Source organism: Phialemonium atrogriseum (genome assembly GCF_030411735.1).
Source record: "Phialemonium atrogriseum strain 8032-3 unplaced genomic scaffold QBC33scaffold_4, whole genome shotgun sequence".
Lineage (NCBI taxonomy): Eukaryota > Fungi > Ascomycota > Sordariomycetes > Cephalothecales > Cephalothecaceae > Phialemonium > Phialemonium atrogriseum.
Genome location: NW_026848141.1, coordinates 627,523 through 653,843, shown reverse-complemented (window position 1 = coordinate 653,843; position 26,321 = coordinate 627,523). Strand labels below are relative to the sequence as shown.

The window sequence follows — 26,321 nt, the reverse complement described above, 5'->3', positions numbered from 1 at the left end:
CCGAGCAAACGGCAACAGCAAGGTCGTCAAGTCTGTTTTCGGCTTGTCTAGACCATCCCATCTTTGTTGCCCGAAGACACCCCCCAACCCTGCTGTTGGTCCCCGCCGGCGTCAGATGTTTTCTTCTCGGCGGGTTAATCTCGGGGCACACACTGGAAGAGTGTGCAGTGGTCGTCGTGCGAATGCAAGGATGAGGATCTTGGCGCTGATCATCCTGATCATACTGATCATCCTGCGCCTCGCCTGGGCGCCTCCCACCGCCCCCGTTCATGCGGGCGGACCCTATTGCGTTTTGGAGGGGTGGATGGGTGGTAGGGATCCGTGCAATGCCACCAGTCTGAAGTGTAACCGGAAACGTTTATTAACTGCTTGCTTCGTCGGGCTGCGGCTGCCTTGGAATTGAAACTGCACCTTGGGAACACTAACCTGGCGCCTAGCTCCCGTCGCCTACAGCCTAAGATGCTGATTGATTAAAGGGCACACTCAACCCTGCCCGGCCAGCAGTCAACATGTGAGGACTCCTTGCTCCTGTTTGATGGATGCTACCGGGGGAGGGGGGGAGCAACTCTAGCCTTCTTGGCTTCCTCCCGCAGAACCAGGACCAAGGTACCTACATACTATGTGCAGCTCCATGCAAGAGATTTCATGTCAGCCCGGGCTGGGAGAAAGAAAGCCTGCCGCTGCTCCGTCTGACGGCTCTCTCATCCCCGAGCCGCGGCCGGCAATTTGACCGAGCACGGCGGTTCCATCATTTTCTCCCCCAGGGGCGGCGAGGGAAATACGGCTCGGCTATAAATACGACACATGCCTGAACCCCCAAAAAAATGGAACCAGGACTGGGATTGAAAACTGTAATTTTGCATGGTATTCTTCTTCGTCTTGAATGCACACCGTATACACAAATGCCCTCTATGGATCACCTCGGAAACAAAGGAGCAACTAGGGCTAGGGTCAAAATAGCCCGGGGCACAGAGGAAGACAACGCAAAGACGACAAAGGAAGCACCGGCCCTTGATGATCTGATATGATCTCCAAAAGAAAGGGCAAATCAATGGGGCGTTTCAAATGCATCATCCCAACCGAGTGACACGATATCATACATTAGGTGCCTGTGGGTAGGTGGTTTGAGGCCGCTCAACTTAACAAGCACATCCATCCCGGTCGTTCTCAATGTGGATGTTGATGGGATCCTGGAAGTCTCCACTGAACTCTTCGGATTCCTCTTGAAGCAGAGCATTCCGGGCAATAACTGTCTCACTGTTAGCAAGGCTCCGGGCCCGGATGCGCCAAAGGGGTATGGAGTGGATTGTAGTACCTTCAAATGCCTGCTCAACGTTGATTGCCTCCTTGGCACTGGTCTCGAAGTAGGGTATGCCTCCCTTTGATTGACAGAAGGTCATTGCCCGCTTGGTCGAGATCTAGACCAAATCAGCATTTCGCCACAAGATAAGCGAGAGGGGAAGAAAGCTATGCCACATACAACTCTCTTGCTGTCCTCGACATCAATCTTATTCCCTAGGACAACAAAGGGGAAGTTGTCTGGGTCTCTGGGCGATGCTTGGATCAGGAACTCATCCCGCCAGCTGTCCAGCGCATCAAAGCTCTTGGAGTTGTTAACGTCGAACACCAGCACGCAGCAGTCAGCTCCTCGGTAGAAGGCGACCCCTAATGACTGGAAACGTTCCTGGCCTGCAGTGTCCCACAGCTATCCCGTTGTCAGGTTAGCATCTGATGCCATGCCAGAGGTCTTCTATTGCACATCTCTCGCACCTGCATTGTAACCTGGCGGTCATCCACCAACACCTCTCGCGTGAGGAAATCGGCCCCGATGGTAGCTTTGTAGCTGGCGCTGAACTTCTTGTTCACCTGGAATGACGGATGCAGTTAGAAAATGGGCCTTGTCTTTGTAAGATGGGGTAAAGTGCCAGGTCTCTCTGTTTCGGACTTACATATTGGTTCATCAAGCTTGTCTTTCCCACACCGCTATCGCCCAAGATAATGACCTATTCCCATCATTAATCAGCAGGCTGCAACAAGCGCTGAGTTGTAACCCTCATCAGGCCTACCTTCAGGAGGACCTTCTTCCTGGAAGCCATGTTGGCTCAGCTCTTGTGAGGGCCGGCGGCGTTTATCGATGACGTTAGAGGCTGGGGAGGCGGCAATCTCGAGAGATTGCGACGATGAGGTTGTTGGATCAAAATCAAGGCAAAAGCAAGGAGGAGTGCTCGGGTCGGATGTCGCTTGCTAGTTTACTCAGGTTCCTGGCCTGTGAATCGATGCTGCAGCTGGCGCATAGAGATGTGATCTGGACTTGATTGTAAGAAGCCCAGGCACATGAGGTAGGCAGGTACGGAGGAGGAGGTAGTCCTTGGAGCTCAGATGGGGAATATGGTGGCAGACCAATCATATTGCCCAAATATTGTTGGCCCATGCGGAAACTAGGCAGGTTTTAGACTAGTCTAACAGTAGTTACATCAGCAGCTACCTCCTGATATGGATAATCCCACCGCCACGCGACCTCCGACTATAGAGCTACCTAAATATCCAGCAACAAGACAACCCCTGCTTGTCTGCCACACCCCGATGGAACTGGAGCTGAAGAGCGAGGGCCGGCTCGATGGCGGATGAACATCTGCTCCGCAAGATCCACAGTCTCAGCGACCTCGAGCTCGCCGTCCTCCTCTCCCTTGTCGCGAAGGAGCACTGCCTGGTCAGCACTCCGGCCCCGGCCGTCGATGAGCTCGTCGAAGAGCTGCGCCTGATCTCGATCAAGACCTTCGGCCTCGCCCCCGCCGTCATCTCGTGCCACCCGCACACCACCCTCGACGACTTCGCGACCGCCCTCCTCCTACCCCACTCTCCCCAACGGCCCACGTCCCCCAACCGTCTTGCTCGCCCTCCCCATGACCCGCCAGCCTCGTACTTCCCCTCCCATCCTGGCTCCGGCCGCCGCCACCACAACCACCACCACCGCCCCCGCGCTTACCAGCAGCAACAGCAGCAGCAGCAGCAGCAGCAGCAGAAACCATTCTCCCCCCTAGCCCCCGCCCATATCGCCAACGTGGTGATAGCCAAGAACCTTGACCGCGCCCCAAAAGCCGTGCAGATCCAAGCCCTAGAGCTGCTGCGCACCCGCCGCGTCTTCACCCGCTCGGCCGTACAGGCGGCGCCGAGGCAGTTCCTGTTTGTCGCCGCCGTCGCGGACCCCGGCCCCGGCCATGGCCGCAGCGGTGGCGGCGGCGCACGCGGGGAGCTGACGCCCCACCTGAACGACCTCCTGTACCTGGCACACTGGCATGACCCCGAGGACGGCTTCGCGAACCTGGACGGGGAGCCGCCGGCGCCGCATCAGCCGGGCTGGGACGCAGACGCAGGTGTGGATGTGGATGTGGATGTGGATAGCGCGTCGACGGCGTCGAGCGAGAGCGTCGTCAAGACGCACGGCTCGGGCCCGCGGTCGGCGAGCCTCGTCTTCCAGGCCGACAACGACCGGGACAACGGGAGCGGCAGCGGCAGCGGTGGCGGGCAGCCGATCATCACGGAGGCGGACCTGTCGCTGCTGGCCTCGCTCGGGGCGCGGGCGCGCGTCGACGTGGACGTGGTGCGGTACCGGATGAACGTGGTGTCGTTCCTGCGCATGCACCGCGCCGTGGCCGGGGGCGTCTCGCCGGCGGCCACCAAGCACCTCGAGCGGCTGGCCGGTTGCCTCGCGCCGCTGCACGGCCTCGACTACGTCACCCCGTCGCTGGTGGCTCTGGCGGCGAGGAAGGTCTACCTGCACCGTGTGCGGCTGGTCTCGCCGGCGCACGAGAGGAGTATGCAGTGGGGCAGCGATTTGGCGGCGATCGAGGCTGTTTTGGAGGGAGTTGGCCCTGCGGAAGTCATTGAGGATGTCCTCAGCATGGTTGCCGCACCTGTCTGAGGCTCGAGAGGAATAGCTGCAACTGGGCGGGCAGCTGTGGCGATGCTGGTTGACTCCCTAGCATAACGGACTACTTTGAGAGTGAAGCGACGCTTTATCGTCTAGATACAAGACAAGCTGAAAAAGCTTTAATTACTGGGTTAATATGCTAATATTCTAATATTCATACACTTTCCCGTGACTCTTCATTATAAGTTCGCCTGCCTTTTTAGCACCGATGACCGTACCAGCAGCTCACAATGTCCCAGACCTAGCGCCGATTAAGGACAACCCAAACCGAATCTCGCTAATCTTCATGCTTCTTCTTCTCCAACTTAGTGCACCTCGCTGATCTTGCATTGCCAGCCGGATCCCTTCGCCAACAACGGCAAGCTATGGAACGGTTAGAAAGACTGTGTGTATGAGGGCCGTATGGAGGGGTCAAAGGGTCATGTTCTTACCTAGCACCCAAGCACCAGCCGAGTTCGTTGTCCTTGATCTGCTTCGCGATCTTGATTTCACGCTCAATCGGCATCTCATATCCAGTGTGGGTCAGAGCCAGCATGAAGTTGAGATCCATGCAATGCTCAGGCCGATCACGCAGCTCCTCGAGAGCTCCGGGAACGTGGCTGAAGACGTCCCAAGCCGCCTCGCCGCTGCAGACTGTGCTCGTCAGGTCGTGCATCTCCCTGAGCGTGAACGACTCCGGCATGCCGAGGGGCTGCGTCCGGTCGTAGAAGTAAGACAGGAAGTAGATATCTTCCTTCGCAAAGGTCTTAGCGATGGAAGGCTGATGGATGCCGTTGAAAGAGCATGGCGCCAACTTGCACTCGGCCTCCTTCTTCAGAATCCGCTCTGCGAGGGCCCGACATTGAGCTGGAGCAGGGGTCGCAGGACCCGTCATGTTAAGCTCCACGATTTTCCCCAGTGGGTGGTCCTCCGGCATCCGCACCGACACCTTCTTGGTCATGCCGGACGAAAAGCAAGGGTTTGTGACAGCTGCGTCCAGCCATGCCCGGTCAGACTCCTTCGCCTTATGAAGCTCATCGACGAGGGTGGAGAAGATGGCATCACGGGCACTCATCAGGCCGTAGTTAAGATGAGAGTGCTGGTACAACGTGAACTTTCTGCCGCCAAAGTCAAGCTCGTACTTGTGGTCGCCGTCAGCCAACTTCTCAGGCATACCGCCAGATGCAAGTCCCTTGAGCCTCGGCTCGAAGACGATCTGCGTGGATCCTCCACCAAGGTCGAGGACGGCGGCGGTCTCGCTCTCTTCAGGCCCGCCGATATTGCCCAGGAGATAGTTGGTTGTGATCCAGGCGTAGACACCCTCGTCGGAGCCATCCATGATATCGATGCCATGCTCCTCCTTAGAGACGACCGGGAATGGATAGTTGGTCTCGAGGTGGTGTCGAACAGCATCCAGGATCTTGTCGCTCTTCGCGGGACCGATAAGACGCAGGCCAGCCGTCGCTTTGACGGAAACGGGACTGCAGGCCTTCAGCTTATCAGGCACAGCCTTCATCGCCTCCTCCATCAGAATGTCCAGGCTCTTGGCCGCGGCCTCGGGGTCGTCGGCATATGCGCTAAGGCCACTGCTCTTGCCTTCAATCTTCTTGGTCTGCTTGAAGAGTTCGCTCTCCAGCTCGGGGGTTGGGCCACAGTTGTTGAACTTGTAGACGTGGATTCTGGATCCCGTGCTGCCGGCATCGATCATCAAGACATATTGAACGATGGGCTTGTCGCTCGAGCTGGATCGCGTGCACCGTTCGGTGCCGTATGACGAGTCCGACGGTGATTGGCCCTGGCCAATATTGCCTGACGGCGATTCTACCAGGAATGTCAGTAGGGAACGAGTCGCGGTTCACAAGTGGTTCATACCGCCATTGTAAATATCGACTCCCGAAGGCGACAGATAGTAGAAGAGGAAGAAGATGGCGAACACTATTGCGCCAGTCTTGATCCAACGCGCCCTCTGCGACTGCGACATCCAGGCGGAATGCATATTAGCCAGAAATCCAGGCTCCCTCTGGTCGACTTGGTAGCGGCCGCGTTTCTCGTGAGGGTCGTGGGCAACGTGCTTCGTTGGCAGAGATACCGAAGTGCGCCGCATAGGAATGGGTAGGTAGTTGGAATTTCGAAAGCAGAGGCTGAAATGGAGGGAGAAACAAGATCAGGAGCACATGCCAAGATTTGGAAAAAAGGGGCCAAAGGAGGGACTGAATGAGAAAGCAGGAATTATGGCAACCGCCTCTTTCCTGTATTAAATGCAGGGTCTGCAGTATGAGTGACCTTCTGAAGAGAATGGCAATCAGGCCTTGATGGCTTGATGCTGAACGACCTGAAGAAATCCCTGGTCTTTTTGTTCTGGGTTCGAAATCTCTGGCTTCACATTTGGCCTCGAAATCTACAATCTGGACAATCCCTGTGCTGACAAAGCACCCCTGTCATGCATGCTCCACATCCCCAGCATTCCATGGTCTACACAGTACAAGGTACCTGGAAGACCCCCTTTATCTTGCACCTGGACTTGCCAAGTCCAAGGTAATATCATGGTTAATATCATGGAACCTTGGATGTTGCTTTGTTGGCAGACAGGCGTACACCTAGTGGAGCTCCTCTTCCATTAAGGATTTTGGAGGAAAGGAGAATAGTGGAGGTTAAGCTCCTCCCGATCTGCCCAACCCCGAAAAATAATTGCGGTAAGCGGCATTGCGTCGGGTTCCATGGTTTATAGTTTATAGTTATCGTGATCTAATGCTGCGCGAGGATGATATCATGATGCCGCCACTGTTGAGCAGCAGCTCATGCAGTCCAATGCGCGCGGCAACTCTATCTGGACACCCTTGCTTATGGATTCTCTAAGTCCTCTTCAATCCCTTGCCAAGCAACTCCAACCCTATTTCAGAGACCAGTGCCATATTCGGGAAGTGCTTCCTCTTGGACAGGACAGTGTCTTCCGCATCCATCGTCCTCAGTAAATCCGAAAGCTCGCCATCCAGTGGTAAGCGGTACACGAGATAACCCAGGGCCCGAAGCATCCCTTCTAGTGCTTCCGAAGATGATTCCTCCTGCGAGATGGCTTCCAGCGTGGAAGCTGCCAGCTCGATTTGATCTCCTTCTGCCAAGACGTCTCCTGGGCCGTCCCTGCGCTTCAAGCTGTTGTATAAAGAAACATCGAACAGCAATGAAGCGGCAGCCACCCTCACACTACTGTGGTTATCGTCAAGGAAGCTCGTTGAGATCAACATTGTTATAGCTGTTCTGAGTTTGTCGTAGCCGAGTATCTGGTCCGGATATAGCGGGCTGGTGAAGAGATTGCAGGTCATCTGCAAGGCCACTAGTCGCAGAGCGTATGGGCATTCTCCGAGCCCGTTAACGTACTCCAGGACCGATAACACTGTTTGATGCCCCTTCTCCTCGGCCATATATCCGCTGAACCGGGGATCGACGAGGCCGCATCTGAGGAGGTCGATAACAGTAAACATGAGCTCAGTAGGAAGCCTCTGGATAGAATCGCGCACGAAGGCCGTGAATCCGCCCATATCCGGAAGGCTTGCCTCAGCGGGGCCTTCACTCGACCGGAGCTCGATAAACTTTTTGATACCCTGGACCGAAGGATCCTCGGCCGCCGAGCCCATCTTGGCGAGCAGCTTTGGCAGGGGAGGTATTTTGGTGAAAATGACGGGTTTTGCGTTCGGGTTCGACAAGGTAGGCAGGTTCAACGACTGGTGTGGATGTGGAGGCCAGGCCATCTGCACTAGGAGCTGTACATTGCCCCTCAGGGCACTGGGATCAGCACCAGTCCACCGGTTCTCTTGTTGGCCCCGAAGGAAGGTGATGAACGTTGGTGTGGCCGAAACCGAGTATTTACTGCCAACATCATATGCTTGCGAGATATCGACCTTGATGAGAACGCCTTTGTTGCCAACCTCGGCTGCCAACTCATCATAGACGGGATAGAGCGTCCTGCACGGAGCGCAGGTAGCTGACGTGAAGAAAATGACAGCACAGGAATTCTTTGCGGTCAACAGGTGCGATTCAAGAGCCCCGTTATCGGCAATGTTTCTCACTACTGCCTGATGATGGTGGAACTCCGCCGTCGGCTTGCTAGAGCTACCGGCTGAGCTCTCTTGGATGCCGAGAATACCGCCGCCACGTTTTTTGGCGTTTATTTGCTGGTTAAGGGCTGGAAGGAGCATTCTGCCCATCGGCGAGTCGAGAACTGCTTGAGGCATGTTGACGATATGATCCGGTATTCCCCTGCCAAGCAGGAAGGTGGCCAAGTCGTTCGAGAAGTTATTGCAGTTATGCTTCCAGAGGTCATATGCCTGGCCTCTGTCTTAGTAACGACTTTTTTGTTATGCGCACTTCGCCCTCCTTACCTCGACCGTGTAGATCTCCCTCAACGAGTCCAAGAACTCCTCGATAACATCCATGGGCAGCTCGGTCCGACCGAGGTGGATTTCCTCCAAAGGTCGACCAAGATGGGAGGAACCAGGGATAATGGAGACCACAGCGCCATCATAGACATATTCTAGGCTGTTCAGTTTGATAGATGTATGATATATCGCCTCGAGCTGGAAGCCGAGCAGCTGTGCGGACATCTGCCTGGCCAGGCCCCCAGAGAGGTCGTAAACAAGCAAATGGACATCCATATCTCTCACCAGGGGCTCAAAGATGGAGTTGAGACGTTGGCTAGATAAAGAAAGATAAAGATAAAGCAGGATAATAGGATAATACACCAGCTGAGAATGCCAGTCGGAGTTGAGAACCTAGTCGATGAGAGGAAGAGAGATGGCGAACTTGCCTTCGAGAGCCGTACAACGACTCTTGGACTCCTATTATAGATCCAATGAGTCTGGTGATACAGGAGGCAGCAGAATGTCTACGAAGCTGGAAGGCGATGTTGGAAGGCAATGCTGGAAGGCAACCCAGGTAACGCGTAACGGACCGAGTTGCTGATATCGGTTAGTGCATATCTACTCAAATCAATATCACATTCTATTTGCATATTCCTTTAGATGCACAGATCTAGATGCACAGATCCCAGATTGGCTAGGACGGCTGACAAGGATACATACAACCCCTCCCCCTGGCATAGCGCTTTGCCCTGGCAACAGCTCACCCATGTAAACAAGCTAACTCAAGTCCTATCGGTCGCCCTCTAAGACGAAAAGAAATCGGATGTTCAACCTTCTTGAACAACGCTTCCATGATATCATCACGGATATCAGCGAGACTTTGATTGGAATGTCACTTGATCCGCGACTCATGCCAAACGTTGCGACAAACGAATTAGCCCTGCGGACTGTCCGCTCGTCTGCATCGACGCCCTCCCTTCGATCTCGCGATGGCACCGTTCCGCCACACGCGAGAATGGACCCGGGAGGAAATGTCAGAGTTGTGGTGAGGGTTCGGGCGTTTCTGCCTCGAGGTAAGTCTTATGCGGCCTTCAATCTGCGCGTTTGGGGTATTGAAATGGCATGTTGACTTTGAGGTTCACGGACAGAAATCCAGCGCAATGCCGAATGCCTCATCACGATGGACCCCATAAGACAGGTAACAACGCTCCTTATACCAAACGACTCCGATCCAGCCAACAGCCGGGCAAAGTCACGCCGGGTAATCGAAGAGAAAGCCTTCACATTCGACAACTCGTTCTGGAGTCACAACACAGATGACCACCATTATGCGACACAGGAAGACGTCTACAACAGCCTGGGCGAGGAATTCCTCGACCACAACTTTGAGGGCTACCACACGTGCATTTTCGCGTACGGCCAAACAGGATCGGGCAAGTCATACACCATGATGGGCACACCCGACCAGCCGGGGCTCATCCCGAGGACGTGCGAGGACCTGTTTGAGCGCATCGCGCACGCACAGAGCGAGACTCCAAACATCAGCTACAACGTGCGGGTCAGCTACTTCGAGGTGTACAACGAGCACGTGCGGGACCTCCTCGTCCCCGTAGTGCCAAATCAGCCGCCGTATTATCTCAAGATCAGAGAGTCACCAACCGAGGGCCCGTACGTGAAGGACCTGACCGAGGTCCCGGTGCGGAACATCCAAGAGATCCTGCGGCACATGCGGACGGGCGACGCGAGCCGCACGACCGCCAGCACCAAGATGAACGACACCAGCAGCCGCAGCCACGCCGTGTTCACAATCATGCTGAAGCAGATCCACCACGACATGGAGACGGACGAGACGACGGAGCGCAGCAGCCGCATCCGGCTGGTCGACCTCGCGGGCAGCGAGAGGGCCAAGTCGACCGAGGCGACCGGCGCGCGCCTCCGCGAGGGCAGCAACATCAACAAGTCCCTGACGACACTGGGGCGGGTCATTGCGGCTCTGGCCGACCCCAAGCAGAGCCAGTCGCGGGGCGGCAGGCGGCGCCGCGGCGGCGTGGGCGGCGGTGGCAGGGACGCGGTGGTCCCGTACCGCGACAGCATCCTGACGTGGCTGCTCAAGGACTCGCTGGGGGGCAACAGCAAGACGGCCATGATCGCGTGCATCGCGCCGTCGGACTACGAGGAGACGCTCTCGACACTGCGGTACGCGGACCAGGCCAAGCGGATCCGCACGCGCGCCGTGGTCAACCAGGACAGCGTCAGCGCGGCGGAGCGCGACGCCCAGATCGCCGCCATGTCCGAGGAGATCCGGCAGCTGCAGCTCGTCGTCGGCGACAGCCGCCGCCGCGAGAAGGACGCAAAGGACCAGGAGGAGCGTCTCGAGGAGTACCAGGCCCGCGTCGCCGCCATGCAGCGCATGATGGAGGAGAGGGGCCTCGTGGCAGAGGGCAAGATCCGCAGCCTGCAGACCGAGAACGAGGCCCTCAGGCTGCACCTGAAGCTGGCGCTCGAGAGCCTGAAGAACCCCATCCCGCCCGTGACGGTGCGGGAGGTCGGGGGAGGCGGTGGCAAGGGCGGGGTGGTGGTTGGCGAAAAGGAGGTCGGGGCCGGGTCGGAGGACGGCGAGGGGGATGATAAAGAGAACCGCGGCATCATGGCTGATGAGACGTGCTACGAGGATGAGGACGACGGCTATGCGTCCGGCGGGTACGAGAACCAGGCCGAGGATATGCACGACTACATGCAGGGCCTGCTCAAAGACCTGGGAATGTTCAAGAGGAAGATTGGTGACGATCGGCTGAGATTCTTGGGTGATGTGAAAGATGCGAGAGGTGAGAGGGGGGGGAGTGGTCGGAAGCCACTGGGCGTCAAGTTCAACGTTTGAAAATAGGAGATAGAGGCTGGGTAGGAGGCTTGCTACTAGTGTAGTATCATATCACGTATCACGGTAAAGGAGCGACTGGAGTTTGAGGGATGGCCAGCAAGGGAGGGCAGAGCATTGTGGGATACAGGGACCGACTTGGGCGATACATCCTTTATTTTTTTTGGTCTTTGTCTATTTACCTATGCTGTCGAATCGAAACCGCTTTAACTCTCTCTCGAAACTCGAGATATAATGCATATTTGCATGCCAGCCGGGTATTTACCCCTGTGAACTCCGCTTTGAACGCCTCTAGTCGTTCGGATGTATTCTTAACGCCGTCGCTGAACCAGAACCATTTCCCCCCTTGAAAGACCGGTCTGTTCCTTTTTGCCACACTCAGTTGCCGAAACTTTGCCAGTTCACAACTTTAATCTTAATGCGCGTGGGGCTCGGGCCCTCACTTTTCACACCCGCCTTGCTCTCGTCGCCGCTGGAGGTGGTCGATGGCGACGCTGATGAGTCATCTGAGTTGCTCTCGGAGGAAGGTGCAGGTCGAGGAGGAGAGATGGATACTGCGCTCGACCGTGCTCGCTTCTTAGTCACGATTCTGATCTTTGTCGCTGAAGGCGACCCGGAGTTCCTAGTTGAGGAGGACGACTCGGAGTCGGATCTACTATCTGCCTTCCGCTTCTGGGAAGGCTTTTCAGACGCGGAAGCCGGAGAATTGACATCGCTGTCGGAGGTTTCGGTCGATGAGGAAGACGAAGAGGAGGCGGAAGACTCTTGGCCGGGCATCTTCAGCTTCTCCAGCCCACCAACCTCCCGCTTCTCCAGCAGTCCTGCGAGGAGGTTCATCTCGATGTGGGGCTGCGTGGCGGCCTCGTCCTCGTCGAGCTCGAAGCCGGCCCCTTGCTTGGTGCTGTTGGCCAGCCTGGTCTCAGTCTCCAGGTTGGCCTGGGCGAGCTGGTTGATGAACTCGGGCAGGGATTTGAGTAGCCCTGAGTCCCGGAGCTGGGCAGCGTTGACCCGCATCTTGGGCTTGCCTCTTGGTTGCCGGGGGCGGAGGTCGACAATCTCGTCGATCTCCTCGTCGGAGGCCAGGGTTGGCTCTACCCATTCCGGAAATTTCTCCGACTTTGCGGAGTCTCCGTCAGGCTTAGGGGTGACCATGACGGCTTTGGCGAGACGGTCTGATGCTGTAATACTGTCAGTTACGATACATGGACCCTCCTTCTGACTAGTCCAACTTACGGGAAACAGATAGGTTGAAGAGGGAAGGGAAGTCCCTGATCAGACCCACGGCTCGCTTCTGACCGTATCGATTGTATCGTTTCTTGTAGTATCTCTCAGACCAGCTCTTCGCCTTTCTGGTCAGCTGCTTGGTTTCTTCACGGGTGCCGTAGTTGAAATATTGGACGGCGATATCGACTGCCTCGCGGAGAAGAACAATCTCGTCTCTCCTACGGCGTGGGACGTGTCTACACGGCCACATGTCCTTGGAAGTAGAAGAGGAAGAAGACATGATGGAGGTAGTGAAGAAAGGGTGCGATGATGAAGATTTGGATGAAGATTTGGATGAAGATTTGGATGAAGATTTGGATGAAGATTTGGATGAAGATTTGGATGAAGATTTGGATGAAGATTTGGATGAAGAGTTGGATGAAGAGTTGGATGAAGAGAAGACGATGTTGTTGGGGAAGAGACGACGAGGTTTGGGAGGGCGAGACGACGAGGTTTGGGAGGGCGAGAGCAGATATTTAACCTTGCCTCTATGGACGGAAGGTTTGTTCGGGACGAAGATGGAAAGCATACTGGAAGGTAAGGGGGGAGGCGACGAAATATTTTGAGGCATACCTTTCTCCGGAATCCTATTCTCTAAATAGGGGTGTCTGCAAACAATAGGTATTGGTGGCCTCAGCAAGGGATTTGCAGTTAAGGTTCGCTATTGTTCAATGTGCACAATAGCACAATAGGGAAGGTGATTTTTTTCTGAAGAGACAATAGGAGACAAATCAGAATGAACCTCGATGATTGTTGCAATGCCAGAAAATAACTAGATGATTCGGGGAGGTGATTCCCACGACAAGGTTCGGAGAAGCTCACAATGTCAGAGCTACTCGAAGTCAGAACAGGATTCTGCCAGTCGGATGGGACGTTACATAAAAAGATATTATATATATGTGTTGAATGTTTAGATATTTTCGAGTTTGCTTCAAGGAATTAATACAGTCGAGCGATACAGAGACTGCAACGGCGATATCGAACAATCGACTTTGTGGTTGACGTGCGGTTGGAGGCTGGTCCATGTCATTCACTATCTATAAAATATTGTGTTTGCATGCAAGATTTGGTAGCCAACTACCGCCGGAAATATGGAGTGCTGATCAATCTGATTGGGGTGCCTTCAAACTCTAATAAATAAACCTAGAGCTAACTGGCTGGCGTGCCTGGTTCCCTAGGTACGCATGTTCCTGCATAGTATTCCCGGCATAACCTACCAAGGTTTTCGTTTGAAGAATTCAATTCCAATGCGAAAGTTCAGACGAAATGCAGGTACAACCATTTGGCAGTACGCAACCGACCGCTTGCCATTTCATGTAACCTGGCGATCTGGTCGACCAGGTGAGATGCAGCCTTAAAACCGGTCGGCTTGTTTCAGGTCGCGGTTGGACATCCAATCCTCGTTGTTCGCCGTTTCATTAGCACTATCACAAGACGGTAATACTATACGGATACTGCATATAGGTATCTTAAAGCTCTCCTCTCCTCTCTTTCCTTTGCCCTCGCCATTCTCCTCTCCAACCAAACCACTGCTTCCCGCAGTCTGTTCTTTGTTCAGTAGACCTGCCCAATCTGTGAAAGTGTGTTGGCTCCCTTGCCTAGCCACCAGCCCACCGCCTCTCAGCCTGTTGCTCACTTTGCAAAGTAAACTCCCCTATTCGAAGAAGAAGCTGAAACATCAAGAGTCGTTGAAAGGCCTGGTTTCTCAGCCACCGACGTTTGTTTGCTGACTGGCGAGCTACTGCAACTGCAAGCTCCCTTCAAGAGCTCCAACTTTCCCCTCTTCCCCCATCCCCTTTCCCACTCGCCCATCCGCCCGCCTACCTTCCGCCAGCCTGCAACCATGGCCGGAAGACCAGCCCTCTTCACCCGCGGCCTGTCGTCGCTGTCCCAGAGCTCCGACCCCAATTCCATCAGCGCGGCGTCGCCAGCAGAGCAACGCGACGATGCTAAGCGCAACTTCCTCAAGGCCATGCGCCCGCTGCCAACCCAGCACTACTGGAATGTCTACTTCGACCGGTATGTCAGCCCCCTCCTCCCCCCTCCACCCCGTCCCCCCAGGAGAAGTCATTCAGAGATAGAAGAGGCATCTGGCACGAACATTGAGCGCTGACCCCTGGGTTTATCCGCAACTGCGTACAGACAAGCCAAAGACCAGAAGCAGACGGGCGACGACGGCGCCTACCAGGCGCAGCTGGAGCAGCTGGGGACGCAGATCGAGAGCGTGCAGGATTTCTGGCGCTACAACAACAACACCCCGGTCGACCAGATAAAGATGCGCGAGTCCATTTACCTCTTCAAGGCCGGCTTCAAGCCCATCTGGGAGGACCGGCGCAACATCAACGGTGGCAGCTGGACCTTCCGTGTTCCCAAGAGCATCGGGCCCGACGTCTGGACCCGGGTGCAGCTGTTGGCAATTGGGGAGAAGCTGCAGAGCGTCCTGGACGAAGGTAAGCCGTGTCCCCCGATCTTGTCCGCCCTGTTGAGACCAGACAGGCTAATTCGCCCCCAGGCGACCAGATCTGCGGCGTCGGACTGTCGGTCCGCTTCAACTCGCACCTCATCTCCATCTGGCACCGCGAGTCGTCCAAGAAGAAGTCGATCGACGCCATTCTCGAGTGCGTCCTCGAAGAGCTACCCCCCGAGCTGGCCCCGAAGGCAGACAACTACTTCTACAAGAAACACGCCGATCACGCAGGATTCAAGGCGCCGCCAGAGCTACAGGCCGTGCTGGATTCGCAGAAGGCGAGGGACGCCGCCGCCGCTACTGCCGGAGGCCAGGCACCTCAAGGTCCCGCCCCCGAGATTGTAGAGATTCCGGCGACGGGAGAGTTGTGAAGCGCTTGTAAGGGGTATTTCGTTCCGAAAGGATTTAGGATCAGTGGTCGAAATAGACCGAGGAAACACATGTTTTCAGAGATCAGAGAACACTTGAGCCTCGGGATTTAGCATCGGCATTCATGGCGTTGAAATTTTAAGCATCTGGTAGGAAGCTACCAGTCCCACAGAGGCATCACGATGTCTAGGTCGAAGGGGATTACAACATCCTCCAAATGAATCACTTTCCATAGATATTATCTCGTCCAGAGACAATGCAAGGCGCCAGTACGCTGACGCCAAAACTACCTATCATAATGAGCGCCGGTATCAAGGTTCCCGAGGCATGAGGCCTGCCTCCGCCATATCATACAAGCTTCATCTTAATAGTCCTCTTCCGTCGACAGCCATGGCGTGAGTCCATGTAAACCGCTCGGTTCAGCTCGTGGCTAGCGGATTGGCGCTCGGAGTCCTTCCGGGTATCACCCAATTTCCATAACGCCCAAGTCACCCTCTTTTCCCTTGCCTAATGACCTCATTTCCGCGTCGTCAAGGTACCGTTGTGCGCGCCCTTAATCTACTCTCAGAGCTGTCCTCCCCAGCGGGGGCCATCCCCGGATCGATCGAGTTCGGTCGTGCACAACCCCTCCCCAATCACCTCCACACCCCGGCCCTCCTCATGACGCTCTCGAACTCATCCTTATTGACGCCCTTCCCCACGCCCGCCCCACCATTCGCCTCAAGAATCATATCCCTCAGCACGTCGTCGCCGACCTCCTCTTTGAGCGTGGCCGCCACGCGCCGCAGCTGCGCCATTGTGATGGCCGGCCCTCCTCCCCCACCACTACCACCGAGAGCGCCCGACCCAGAGAAGAGCGAGAACGCCTCGTCGACCTCCCGCACGTGCGCCTCGCTGCCCTGGTCGCGCGCGTGCATCTTGAGCGCGCAGATGGCCACGAACGCCGGGTAGGGCGCGTAGCCCTCGTCGTCGGGGTCGAGGATGGACGTGAACTCGGCGAGTTCGGTCTTGTCGCGAGGGGGGATTCCTAGGGCTCTATATTGGGGGAGAAGCCGTTAGCGTCTGGTGGGTCGGGAGATGGGAGGTTCGAGAAGGCCGGCGCCGGGGGATGGGCACGGGCTTACATCATTGCACGTCGGACGTCGCCGATGGGGATGACTCTGTCCTGCTCGCTGTGCGCCTCGTCCGAGAACAGCCCGAAGGCCTCGCTGATCTCGGCCTCCTCCGCCGCCGTGATGTTGTGCTCCTTGGCGAGCTTCGATCGCCATGCCTTTGCGCCGGGCTTGGCTGCCGCCGCGGGCCGGCGCTTTGCGGGCTGCGATTTATAGGTAAGCATGCGCACCTCTTGCGATCGGCGCACCCATTCATGGCATGCTGGTTGCTTACCATTTTTTCGCGATGCTGTTCACGGATCCTCGCTGCTGGTGTGGCCAGACGCGGTTTCATTTGCGGGACCGGGGTCATGTAATTCTTGGAGGGGTACCTAAATGTCGGCCTGCACGTGCGAGGAAGGGGAATCACACGCTGGCACGTGCGTAACCCACTGACTATTTAAAACTTCAAGTCGCTGGAAAATTTGTATTCCGTACATCCTCCAACAAGAGTTGGTTGCTGTGCATCCCCAGGCCTCCAAAATTTCTATACATGATACGGATCGGAGCTGTAGAAACATATTTTCTCGCTCCAGAGGTAGGTCCAGCTACATCGCCGAGACGGCCTCTTGGTGCGGCACAAACTCTTTCCCCAGCCCTGCAGGGTGGTTTTCTCATCCGTGCAATTCACCAGCTTCTAAAAATGCTAGAGCTTGTCGTCACCAAACAAACCCAGGACGCGCAAGTGTGGACAGTGAAGCAAGATCAAGCAAATGTCATTTGACCTCTTCTGTTATTTGGCTTTCCTCCCGTGGCAATTGATTCATCTGTCCTACGGATGAGTCTACTTCCACGGGCTGAAGACATTCTACCCTGTATTCTACACTCTCTATCCAATAATATTTCTTGACTATCTGCTTGCTAAGGCACAACCAAATAAACAATCTCAATCGCTGCAATTGTATTCGCATGTGTGTTCTCCCTTTGCCAGCTCTCTACATTTTAGACTCCGCCGGCGGCCTGGGCAATTAGGTTGATTCGCACTCCACGCTGCAAAAACTTTCCCCAGTACTCACTTGAAATTGTTCTTCATCTCCCTCAACTTGGCCATGATCTCAATCGGGTCTGTCTGGCCCGTGGCCTTTTGGATTTCCGGATCCTGGTGGGCGTCTGTTAGCCTCGGCCACTCGAGTCTCCTGTGAACGAATAAACCTACCTGTGGCCGCATGAAGACATTATGCTCCTGGATACACTTATATTAGCTCTTTCCTTGCCGGTGCCCGGAACTCTGTACGCAGCTTACTTTCTCGTCGCCGATGGTGAACTTCCCCTGTGTCTCCTCGTTTGCATCGGCGAAGGCTTGAAGAGCCTTGACCGCCTTGCTTTGCGAGACAGACGCGGCGAACTTGACATTAGCCTTCGTGTATTCATGGCCGGGCTGCAAAAGCGCGTTTAGTTTGCCATCCCCACAAGACCAAACCCCCAGCATCACTTACAAAGACCCGGGTATCGTCGGGCAACGACCCAAGAGTTTTGTTCAGAGCCTTGTCCATCTCTGCTGCCGTGCCCTCGAAGAACCTGCCACAACCTGTCTCACGATAAGCCTCGTTCATTCCACCGGGGTCAGGCCCAGTTCTCACCGCCATGGAAAAGAGTGTCTCCTGTGAAGACCACTTTATCGCCACCATCCTCCATGAACCAGCAGATGCTGTCTTGCGTATGGCAGGGTGTGTGCAGCCCCTTGACCGCGATACTGCCGAGACTGAAGCCCTGCCCGTGACTGGGCGTTTTCGTCACAGCCTCGCAATCCTTCCCCCCGATGATCGCGAGGTTTGGCAGCCCAAGCTCAGCGAGCTGTTGGGCCATTAGCAAACCTTGCCAGCGAAATAGGTGGCTAGGGAAGAGAAAAAATCCTCACCAGTTTCTTGTTACCGCCGGCATGATCCCAGTGGCTGTAGTGGTGTCCGGGTTAGCCCGATATTTGGATCAGAAGGGCTATCCCAGATTACTGTGGTAGCTTGTGACATACTGATGCGTATTAACAATGGCCGTGAGGTTGATTTTGCCCTCTTGTATGGCTTTCTTCAAGACCGGGGCAACCCTAGCATCAACGGGTAAGCTTCAGGCCCACGCCTCCCTCATTTCCAGTACTCACTCGGGAGGGTTGGCCGGGTCGATGATGACGGCGTCCTTGGATTTGTCATCGACAACCAGATAGGCGTAGTTGTTGCTACTGCCCACCCCTTCAGGCCGGTTTTCGAGTCAGAAAGGTTCTTTCGAATAGAAAATAAACGCCACGCCGAGGGAACGCGATTATTACATACACATGGGGATTGATTGAATATGCATTTTTCGAGTAAGCGCAAGCTAGGTGAGAGAGGTTAGAACACGGGGCATGCCTGCGTGCACTGTAGAGGCAGAACTTACACCCGCGGCTAAGGTTCGAAAACTCTGCTTGAGTAGAGGTCGGCGGAAAACGAGGGGATTCATAGACACAACGTTTTGAAGAAGGTTCTCAAGTTGCGGGGAACTCACTGCTCTATTGACTTCCAGAGCTCCGGCTCTTAGAAACAATGACGCTATCATTGGATGGCCGGATTCCCCGGAGTTAAGTGTGGGGTTATCACATGATCAAGCACATGAGTACCTCTAGACATACCATCCGCGATATGGAGAGGGATTGCTTCCGGGAAGGAGACTTGTCCGGAATGAGCCTTTCTAAATTGGGTATCTCGTTTCTATTACAATGCTCAGACAACACCAATGGGTTTGGATACCCAACTGCTATCATACCGCGACCAGCTCGGCCCTTCCTCCTCGCCCTCCTGCCCCTGAGGCTTGTCGGCCATGGTCTTGCCTGACTTTGCCTCTTCCGCTTCCTGCAGCTCGCCCCGCCAACCTGAAATCTCGGAACGTACAGTATTGATGTCCTTGGGGCCCCGCTCTACTTCGGCGTCCTCGTCCATAAGTTCCGAACCTGCATAGGCCTGGAATATCTCTCTAGACAGGGACAGAGCCCTCCGGAGCGTCCCAAGGTCCCTAGCCTGCTCGCTGACCTCCCCCACCGCGCGCAGCACCTCGGCCTCCCCGTACCTCCGGAGCTCCCTCACCAGCCCCCGCCTCGCCTCGGCATCATCCTCCCCCTCCTCCTCCGCCGCCAGACACGCCTTCACGAGGTCCCGGCACACGCCGGAGACTCCCCCCCCCCCACCACCACCGGGCGCGGCGGCCTCGACCGCGTCGTCGACCAGGTGCCGCCAGTAGTACTCCCAGATCCAGTCGAGGGCGCTCTGGGCGGCGGCGCGCAGGCGCGTCAGCGAGGGGAGCTGCTCGTGCGTAGCCTGGTGGCGCAGTTCGACGAACGTGGCAGGGAGGCCGACACTTTTGGCCACGGCGTACATGCTCATCTTACGCTGCTTGTCCTGGTTGCTGTCGAGGAGGCCCGTCACGAACCTGCCGGCGCGGGCACGCGTTAGCGGACTTTGGTCCCCCGACGTGGCGAGGCGGTGATTGTTGGGGGAGTGTCACTTGTCCCGCCGTCCTGCTACACTGTAGCGTGGACTAGGGGGCTTGGAAGTTGGAATTGGGGCTCAAAAACAAGATGTAATTAGAGATTGGAAGGAACATTGTGAAGGGCAGGAGGGCATAGACTTCCAGCCCAGGCCCGGTCCGGCGACACCGATAGGTCATCGCCGCCGGCCCCCAAACCAGGGAGCTCCATAGAACAAACAATCAAGGAAACAAAACGACCATCTAGCTCTTCCGACGCGTAAACTTCCATCTCCTCCTTCCCCGTAATACATACCGACTAAAAGCAGCCGAGTAGGCCGCGCGCGCAGCGTACGAGCCGCTCGACCGCGCAGCGCCGCAGTCCGGGCCCGAAGCCGAACCCGCGCCGGCCTCGGCATCGGGGTCGCTCAGGATGGCGGCCCTCAGCAGGGCCGTCGACTCGACCAGGTGCGGGCAGCCGCCGCGCTGCATCCACATCGACACCCGCGCCACGGCGTGCTGCTGCTCGCCCACACGGGCCGCAGCACGGGCCGTCGCCGTCGGGGCGGCTGTGTGGTGGTTGTCGCCGCCGCCGTCGTCGTCGTCGTTGTGGTGCTGGGGGTAGAGTTGCCGCCGGACTGTCAATAACTCCTGACGGTCACGCCATGGTGTGAAGACGTACTGGACCATGGTGGAGTGGCTATTTGCGGGGGGGGAGGTTTATGTGTTGTGAAAGATTATGTGTTGCCAGCATGCTTGGCTGCTAATTTTTTTCGGATGAGTTGCGAAAACTTTATCAGCCAACGACTTACCAAGGCAAATGATGTAAATTGTCTACAATCAACGTTGAAGAACCGGAGATTAAATTTACCGCTCTGAAGGTATTGTATTCTTCATTAAGATGCTTTAATGCCATTTCAGAGTTTCCACCATTCGCGGGACTACCTAGGTAGAATGAATGGTGGTTTCGAGCGAACACCTAAATTGAGAACGAAGGCAGGCATGGAACTCAAGCTGGGTCATAATCCCACCCCGAGTGCAAGATCTTTCAACTCAAATGCTGCCTATATTTTATTTTGTAGACACTCTTCACCCAGAGATCGTGCGAGTTACCCTCGTCGGACGGCGACAAAGCTCGAAGCCCGAGTGAAGGAACCAAGGTTGCAAAAATCTTGTCTTGGTTGTTTCTGGCGTCTAATATTCATATAGCTGTATACCGCGCCCATTCAAACCCTGACGAAGAAGTGGTCATGATCCTGCGAAGTCCATAACCCGCAAACCCACCCCCCCCCCCCCCCCCCTTGAGCAGCCTACAAGTCAAAGCAAGGTGGTCATGGGTCACCTTTCACCATCTCATGAGACAGTCTTCTCAACCATCGCGATGCCATACTGCCCCTCGAGCTCCTTCATCCTTCATGATGGGCCCTTTGATCTTGGGGCTCATGGGTGCCAGGACGCCCTTGTCCGAGAGCCGCCCGCTCAGCACCTGCTTGACGGCCACGGCGCAGGGGACGGCACACTGCCCGAGTCAGAGCATTGATGGCTCTCCTCCAGGAAGCCAATGTCTACTGGCACCTTGATTGGCACTATTGTTAGTTGGCCGAAGCCGTACATAAATGCCGTCAATACAGACGGTCACGGGGATGCCTGCATCGATCAATATGTCGAGAGTTGGTCTGGTGACGAAACAAGCTCTAGGCATAAGCATCCTTGCTAGCACCGCCAAGTCGTCTCTCCAGTGGTGCCAAGCTAGCTTCCTGTTGGGAATTGGATTTTTCCGTCGAGAGAACTTTCGCTTTGGATAATACAGTTCGAAATTGAACGAAGCCGGGCAGGGGTTCCGAGGCCGTACTGACAGCTCCTTGTGGTTTTGTCAATAGAATTGGTTATTGGGTTTTTGCTTTCCACTCATGGCGGGGCAGTCTAGCAGATTCCGGCAGCGGCAGGTAAAAATTCGAGGATGAGGGGCAACCAGGAGGGGAGGGGGAAAGTGTATCCAGAGGTACCTAACCACGGAAATTGGTGAAAGGATACTCAAAAGTACAGGAGGAGTCCCACCAAACCTTGTGGGGACATAAACACATGGGAAAAATGGAGAATGACAGGGGTATTTGGCGGCTCTGCACCACTGGGGCTCCACTTTGCTCCAGAGGGACATTTGAACTCCGAGATTTGGGTCCAGAGTTGATATGGGAATGGTCAGCACGAAAGTACTGCACCTGCTCCGTGGAACCAGTTCATTTTGACAACATACAGAAATTTGAGATTTATTCTGGACTCGAGTCCGTGATGTATACAGTACAATAATGATAATAATAAAACATCAAGGGGTATCGCCTCGCTTCAACCGAAGGCGCCAACCGTTTTCCCAGTTCCTCTAAGCATGTCTCGTGTGATTAGAAAACACAAGCTCGAGAAAGACGCCGCTGAAAATGATGTTCGTAACTCCTCCCAATCGTGACGCCCAGGCAGGCGGGCCGCTAATGGGCCATGTCTATTCGTCCATTGTTTCGTCGTCTAAGTTGCGCTTAGTCGTCTTGCTCCTCTCCTTCGGCGTCATCGGAGCCGTCTTGGGAATCTTCATCCGAGTCCGCTGGAGGTTCCCAAGCATCTTCCAGCTTCAAGCCTTTGCCCGTCGGTTCTGGGTACGTGTAGGCGCTTCCGAGCAGGGACGACACCACCGATCGGTGGTAGTCTATTTGTGGATCCGCCGCCTTCTCCGGTGTGTCATAGAGCCCAAGCCCGTAGAGGATTTCGCCGTCCGACTCCTCTTCAAGCGGCTCGTACGGAATAGATTCTTCCGACTGTAGCCTCGGTTCTGGTTGTTGGGCTTGAATAAAATCTTGGGGCGTGGGTGGCGCCGTGCACCGATCAAAACCATGCGCGACGAAGGAGTTCCATTCTAGGTGGGACGAAGGCTGTTCAGGCGGGCTTCGTTGGTTGAAGTCGGGCTCCCGAGGATGTTGCGACAGGGGCAGTACGGAGGACTGTTGTTGAGCAGGTACTGTCCAGCCTGTCGGTGAGAAGTAGGACTGCTGTTGCTGCTCATACCCTGAGTAGGGTAGTGACAGCGGTGAAAAGGCGGATGCGGGTGAAGTGTAGCCGGAATATACGGCTGGCGTGGGAGGTAGGTTGCGAAGGCTCGCGAGGTCGGGTTCGGTGTAAGACGGGAAGGGATAGTGCATCAATGGCTGTTGATGCTGGTATTCCTGCTGGTGCGGCTGCTGCAGTTCCGTTTGTTGTTGTTGTTGTTGAGACGCGTGGGGATGTGGCTGCGCCTGTTGAGACGAAGGATGCCAGCTGAGTGGGCGCGTTGGGAGTTGACTAGGACCCGGCATATTCTCCGAGGACATCTGGTAGCCAGAAGTAGGCATGTAGGCGTTGTCGATAGCTGGTCGGGCCCTGTGCTGATGGAGCTGGCCGTCATTCAAGATCGCTTTCCTCCGGTCCTGCAATGTAGTCGACCTCGGGCTGTTGTTCGCGCTCCTCGGTTTCATGACCCGCATGGAGTTGCCTGACAGTTGACCATTTGACCCTCTTGAGAACCTCCGGCTTGTGACAGTGGACAGCTGTCGCGAGAGCTCCTCGAACAGGGCGTCGGTCATGTTATACCCAGCAGCTGACATGCCAGGCATGTGGCTGCCGACCATGGCAACGGGTATCATTTCGACAGAGAGTGGAGAGGACAGGCGGTATATGGGACAGGAGGACAACGGGATGTCGTGGTTGACAACCAAGAAGAGATGGGGGAGAGTCGAGGCCAGCTGGGGGTCCCAGCTTGGTTAAGTATCATCAAGTAAACTAGGTTTGCGAGGGAGGCAAGAGAATAAGAGAAGTGAGAAGAGAGAGAGAGAGAAGAGAGAGAAACTAGTGGGATAGTTATTATCCCTTGGAAGGGCGGAACGGGAGAGACATCAAACCTTGAAGATGGACGTATCACTCGGGACAGGAGAGAGGGACAGGAGTGATAATAAGAGTAGTGTATATGGGGCGGTTTGGCATGTGCGTGTTAATGTGTCAGTGTGAGAGGGAGTGAGAGTGTGTGGCCATCGTGCGTGAGACTGCGTCTCCATGGGATCCCTCGACGAACTTTGGACTGTGGGTGGCCTGCGTCATTACGCTCTCGCAGGGGTTGTAAAAATACCTTGCCATCAAGGGTTCGGCGTCTTAGACGCAGGGCCGGAGATGGGGTGGTGGACAAGCAAATAGCGTTGGTGTAAGAAGCAGGTGGATCAGACCAGGTTGTAAAACTAGTAATTCGCCGGGTGATGGTATGTAGATGATTGTAGAGCACTTTGCAAGGTGCCAAGGTGGTTGGGAAACGAGGGATGAAGGAGGCGGCAGGTCAAGCGGAGCGGAGCATCGAGCAGGCTGCAGGAGGGGGGGGGGGGGCAGAGAGCTGGACCTAAAGAGAGCAATATCCGTGACTTGGGAGTATCAAAAGGTACGCTACCAAGTACGGATTACACAGGTAACACGTCTGGATCCGCCGTGGCCGTGGGTCAAAGAGACGACGACAGTGGGAATGGACCCTTGCCGTGCAAGTCGGTTTCCTGCCGTCGGTCCCCTGGAGCAGGGTGGCGTGGGCCATGGAAGAAGGCGGCCGAGGGAAACTGGTCCAGGCCTGGGGTACGAGGCAGAGGGGCGGATTTAACTTATTGGGAAAGGGGGGGTGTGATGGGCAAGTCACTGTAACTTTCCCGAACTTAACTTCCCTTAACCTGTTCTCGACAGGGGTTGCTAGGCGCCACGGATCGTCTCACTTGGAGGTTTGGGACGGGGGATGAGGGAGAGGCAGCAAGCAGGGCGGGGTGCCAGGGGCGCCGGCTAAACGCGCCAAAAAGGCAGCTTGCTATTAAGTGCTGACGACGGGATAATAGTGATTATTCGCTACCACGTCTCTCGCACGTTAGGTATCCGTACCTGGCCACGAAGTCATGCGTCCTGCTTGTACTGTGTATCTCGCCCTAAATGCCAAGATAACCTCCCAATTTGTGGACAACCAAGGTCCACCAGGCCTCCCATGGCCTACGCACTACGCAGTACATGCGCGTAGTAAACACTCGCATCCCGGCATTGGCAACAAGTTTGCTTGACGACACCTCCCTGCATAGTAAGTACAGTAATACCTACGAATAATCAGCAGAGAGTCGGACATGGGTAGACAACAATGGGAACTCTCAAAATCCTGTCAATCGCCTGCCTGATTGGGGGGTAAACTAGTAAAGCCCGTAGCGTTGGCTTTTTAACTAAGAGAATGCCTGGTTCTTTAACTAGCAAGGCTCTTCGCACCTGGTTTCCCTCGCGAGTTGGCGGCTTGTGACTTACGAGTCACTAACAGGGCGAGGGCCGGGGGCGGTGAGTGACCTCGATGCGTGGGGTGAGATTACGGGAAATCTTCCCAGGCGTCGAAAGGGCTCGCGGCGCCAAGAAACCAATGTGGCCGAACGGATGCCAGTGCGAAATTGGCCCCCGGTGTGAGCGGAATACCTGCGGTGAACACTTGGGTTGGAATGGTGGGACCAGGCTAAGGTACCTTACCCGTGTACATTACCCAAACGACCGATACCTTCCCTAACTGTCGGTATGGGGGGATTACGGCGAATTCCAGGAGTTTGAATGGGACTAAGGTAGTACTGCTAGGTACCAGCCCCTGCACTAATAGGTACCGATGTATCCCGTACCTCCGGACGCATTGATTTGAAGAACGACCACCAATGAATCAATGATGGCATGTCTTCGTTTCGGACTAGCCAACCAGACGTGCAAAGTGGTGTAGTTGCATCCATACCGTACCGCGCTGTTCCTGCCGGCCTGTTGTTGGCCAGCGGCAACTGGTACCATCTCCTCACCCGTTTCGGCCTGTGGATGAGGCAACATGTTGAAGGCTGCATCAACAAGAGCGTCGATCGCACGCGTTTCTCGCTGAGCAACACCTACTATTGCCCCCCTTCCCCCTCCCTTTTCCCCTCCTGACTGTGTAGGCCCAGGCTAGGCCCTTTTGCAGGACCACACACTGCGTGGCTTGTTTGGTTCTGGTTGTTGATCTCATACCTACTGACATACATGTGTATATCCACAAGTATCCGCCTACCTAGTGTGGTAGTTGCGCAGATCGTGGTGACACAGTGTCTCACAGTTGATCATCTATTCTTGACATACCTGAGATCCCCAGCGGAATTGTTCCCACTTCAAAGTCAAAGTCTGTGCTGGTCCGTCGAGCTATCTACATTAATTTCACTGTAATCCGCCTACTACACCTAGTTGGGGGCAAACGGGGGCAAAACTTAGCCATGGGGGAGGATCCGCCCCAGGAGCCTTGTCCCGATATATGGGCGGCCCAACATTGACACCCTTCTCGTTAACCTGGAGGCCTGAAACCCTCAAGTTGGCACGTCCCGACGATGCGAGGCCCGCGCCTGTACGGATTGCAAAATACATACGCATACATACAATTCCATAGTAGGTGGTGGATCGCGGTGGATCGAGGAAGAGCTGACAT

General features: G+C 55.5%; 12 protein-coding genes across 12 annotated transcripts; 3 read left to right on the top strand and 9 right to left on the bottom strand.

Moving 5' to 3' along the window:
* Positions 1 to 839: 839 nt before the first annotated feature.
* Positions 840 to 2,358, bottom strand: QBC33DRAFT_528166 (small GTPase superfamily). Its single transcript, XM_060427035.1, has 6 exons — positions 2,067 to 2,358; positions 1,950 to 2,003; positions 1,771 to 1,866; positions 1,481 to 1,705; positions 1,316 to 1,418; positions 840 to 1,249 (listed from the first exon to the last, which is right to left on the bottom strand). Exons 1-6 carry the CDS (start codon positions 2,094 to 2,096, stop codon positions 1,140 to 1,142), a joined length of 618 nt encoding a protein of 205 aa, XP_060286696.1. The 5' UTR covers positions 2,097 to 2,358; the 3' UTR covers positions 840 to 1,139.
* Positions 2,359 to 2,468: 110 nt separating this feature from the next.
* QBC33DRAFT_528164 (putative atpase) lies at positions 2,469 to 4,104 on the top strand. The gene has a single exon (XM_060427034.1). The coding sequence runs from the start codon at positions 2,618 to 2,620 to the stop codon at positions 3,920 to 3,922; it is 1,305 nt and encodes a 434-aa protein (XP_060286695.1). The 5' UTR covers positions 2,469 to 2,617; the 3' UTR covers positions 3,923 to 4,104.
* QBC33DRAFT_528161 (nucleoside phosphatase GDA1/CD39) lies at positions 4,004 to 6,267 on the bottom strand. The gene is made up of 3 exons (XM_060427033.1): positions 5,783 to 6,267; positions 4,363 to 5,731; positions 4,004 to 4,294 (listed from the first exon to the last, which is right to left on the bottom strand). The coding sequence occupies exons 1-3, from the start codon at positions 6,012 to 6,014 to the stop codon at positions 4,237 to 4,239; spliced, it is 1,659 nt and encodes a 552-aa protein (XP_060286694.1). The 5' UTR covers positions 6,015 to 6,267; the 3' UTR covers positions 4,004 to 4,236.
* Positions 6,268 to 8,815, bottom strand: QBC33DRAFT_528158 (thioredoxin). Its single transcript, XM_060427032.1, has 2 exons — positions 8,287 to 8,815; positions 6,268 to 8,232 (listed from the first exon to the last, which is right to left on the bottom strand). Exons 1-2 carry the CDS (start codon positions 8,557 to 8,559, stop codon positions 6,763 to 6,765), a joined length of 1,743 nt encoding a protein of 580 aa, XP_060286693.1. The 5' UTR covers positions 8,560 to 8,815; the 3' UTR covers positions 6,268 to 6,762.
* A 204-nt stretch (positions 8,816 to 9,019) lies between these two features.
* On the top strand, positions 9,020 to 11,356 carry QBC33DRAFT_609098 (P-loop containing nucleoside triphosphate hydrolase protein). Its single transcript, XM_060432376.1, has 2 exons — positions 9,020 to 9,338; positions 9,414 to 11,356. The coding sequence occupies exons 1-2, from the start codon at positions 9,089 to 9,091 to the stop codon at positions 11,141 to 11,143; spliced, it is 1,980 nt and encodes a 659-aa protein (XP_060286692.1). The 5' UTR covers positions 9,020 to 9,088; the 3' UTR covers positions 11,144 to 11,356.
* Positions 11,357 to 11,518: 162 nt separating this feature from the next.
* QBC33DRAFT_555956 (uncharacterized protein) lies at positions 11,519 to 12,644 on the bottom strand (the record flags this gene model as incomplete). Its single annotated transcript, XM_060429684.1, has 2 exons — positions 11,519 to 12,318; positions 12,374 to 12,644. 2 exons carry the CDS (start codon positions 12,642 to 12,644, stop codon positions 11,519 to 11,521), a joined length of 1,071 nt encoding a protein of 356 aa, XP_060286691.1.
* A 1,450-nt stretch (positions 12,645 to 14,094) lies between these two features.
* Positions 14,095 to 15,495, top strand: QBC33DRAFT_268727 (putative translation initiation factor 4e protein). The gene is made up of 3 exons (XM_060423167.1): positions 14,095 to 14,422; positions 14,546 to 14,853; positions 14,916 to 15,495. The coding sequence occupies exons 1-3, from the start codon at positions 14,247 to 14,249 to the stop codon at positions 15,239 to 15,241; spliced, it is 810 nt and encodes a 269-aa protein (XP_060286690.1). The 5' UTR covers positions 14,095 to 14,246; the 3' UTR covers positions 15,242 to 15,495.
* On the bottom strand, positions 15,384 to 16,694 carry QBC33DRAFT_528146 (uncharacterized protein). Its single transcript, XM_060427031.1, has 3 exons — positions 16,626 to 16,694; positions 16,364 to 16,554; positions 15,384 to 16,274 (listed from the first exon to the last, which is right to left on the bottom strand). Exons 1-3 carry the CDS (start codon positions 16,683 to 16,685, stop codon positions 15,875 to 15,877), a joined length of 651 nt encoding a protein of 216 aa, XP_060286689.1. The 5' UTR covers positions 16,686 to 16,694; the 3' UTR covers positions 15,384 to 15,874.
* Positions 16,695 to 17,078: 384 nt separating this feature from the next.
* On the bottom strand, positions 17,079 to 18,892 carry QBC33DRAFT_528139 (beta-lactamase-like protein). Its single transcript, XM_060427030.1, has 10 exons — positions 18,758 to 18,892; positions 18,655 to 18,697; positions 18,486 to 18,573; positions 18,360 to 18,431; positions 18,249 to 18,282; positions 17,971 to 18,184; positions 17,827 to 17,918; positions 17,634 to 17,768; positions 17,547 to 17,573; positions 17,079 to 17,489 (listed from the first exon to the last, which is right to left on the bottom strand). The coding sequence occupies exons 1-10, from the start codon at positions 18,818 to 18,820 to the stop codon at positions 17,403 to 17,405; spliced, it is 855 nt and encodes a 284-aa protein (XP_060286688.1). The 5' UTR covers positions 18,821 to 18,892; the 3' UTR covers positions 17,079 to 17,402.
* A 136-nt stretch (positions 18,893 to 19,028) lies between these two features.
* Positions 19,029 to 20,591, bottom strand: QBC33DRAFT_566905 (Pre-rRNA-processing protein las1). Its single transcript, XM_060430471.1, has 2 exons — positions 20,136 to 20,591; positions 19,029 to 19,783 (listed from the first exon to the last, which is right to left on the bottom strand). Exons 1-2 carry the CDS (start codon positions 20,507 to 20,509, stop codon positions 19,081 to 19,083), a joined length of 1,077 nt encoding a protein of 358 aa, XP_060286687.1. The 5' UTR covers positions 20,510 to 20,591; the 3' UTR covers positions 19,029 to 19,080.
* Positions 20,592 to 22,047: 1,456 nt separating this feature from the next.
* Positions 22,048 to 23,608, bottom strand: QBC33DRAFT_268509 (uncharacterized protein). Its single transcript, XM_060423166.1, has one exon. The coding sequence runs from the start codon at positions 23,482 to 23,484 to the stop codon at positions 22,348 to 22,350; it is 1,137 nt and encodes a 378-aa protein (XP_060286686.1). The 5' UTR covers positions 23,485 to 23,608; the 3' UTR covers positions 22,048 to 22,347.
* A 1,597-nt stretch (positions 23,609 to 25,205) lies between these two features.
* QBC33DRAFT_512224 (uncharacterized protein) lies at positions 25,206 to 26,321 on the bottom strand (the record flags this gene model as incomplete). The annotated part of the gene is made up of 8 exons (XM_060425897.1): positions 25,206 to 25,309; positions 25,504 to 25,568; positions 25,611 to 25,707; positions 25,760 to 25,835; positions 25,882 to 25,913; positions 25,982 to 26,045; positions 26,075 to 26,238; positions 26,273 to 26,321. The coding sequence occupies 8 exons, from the start codon at positions 26,319 to 26,321 to the stop codon at positions 25,206 to 25,208; spliced, it is 651 nt and encodes a 216-aa protein (XP_060286685.1).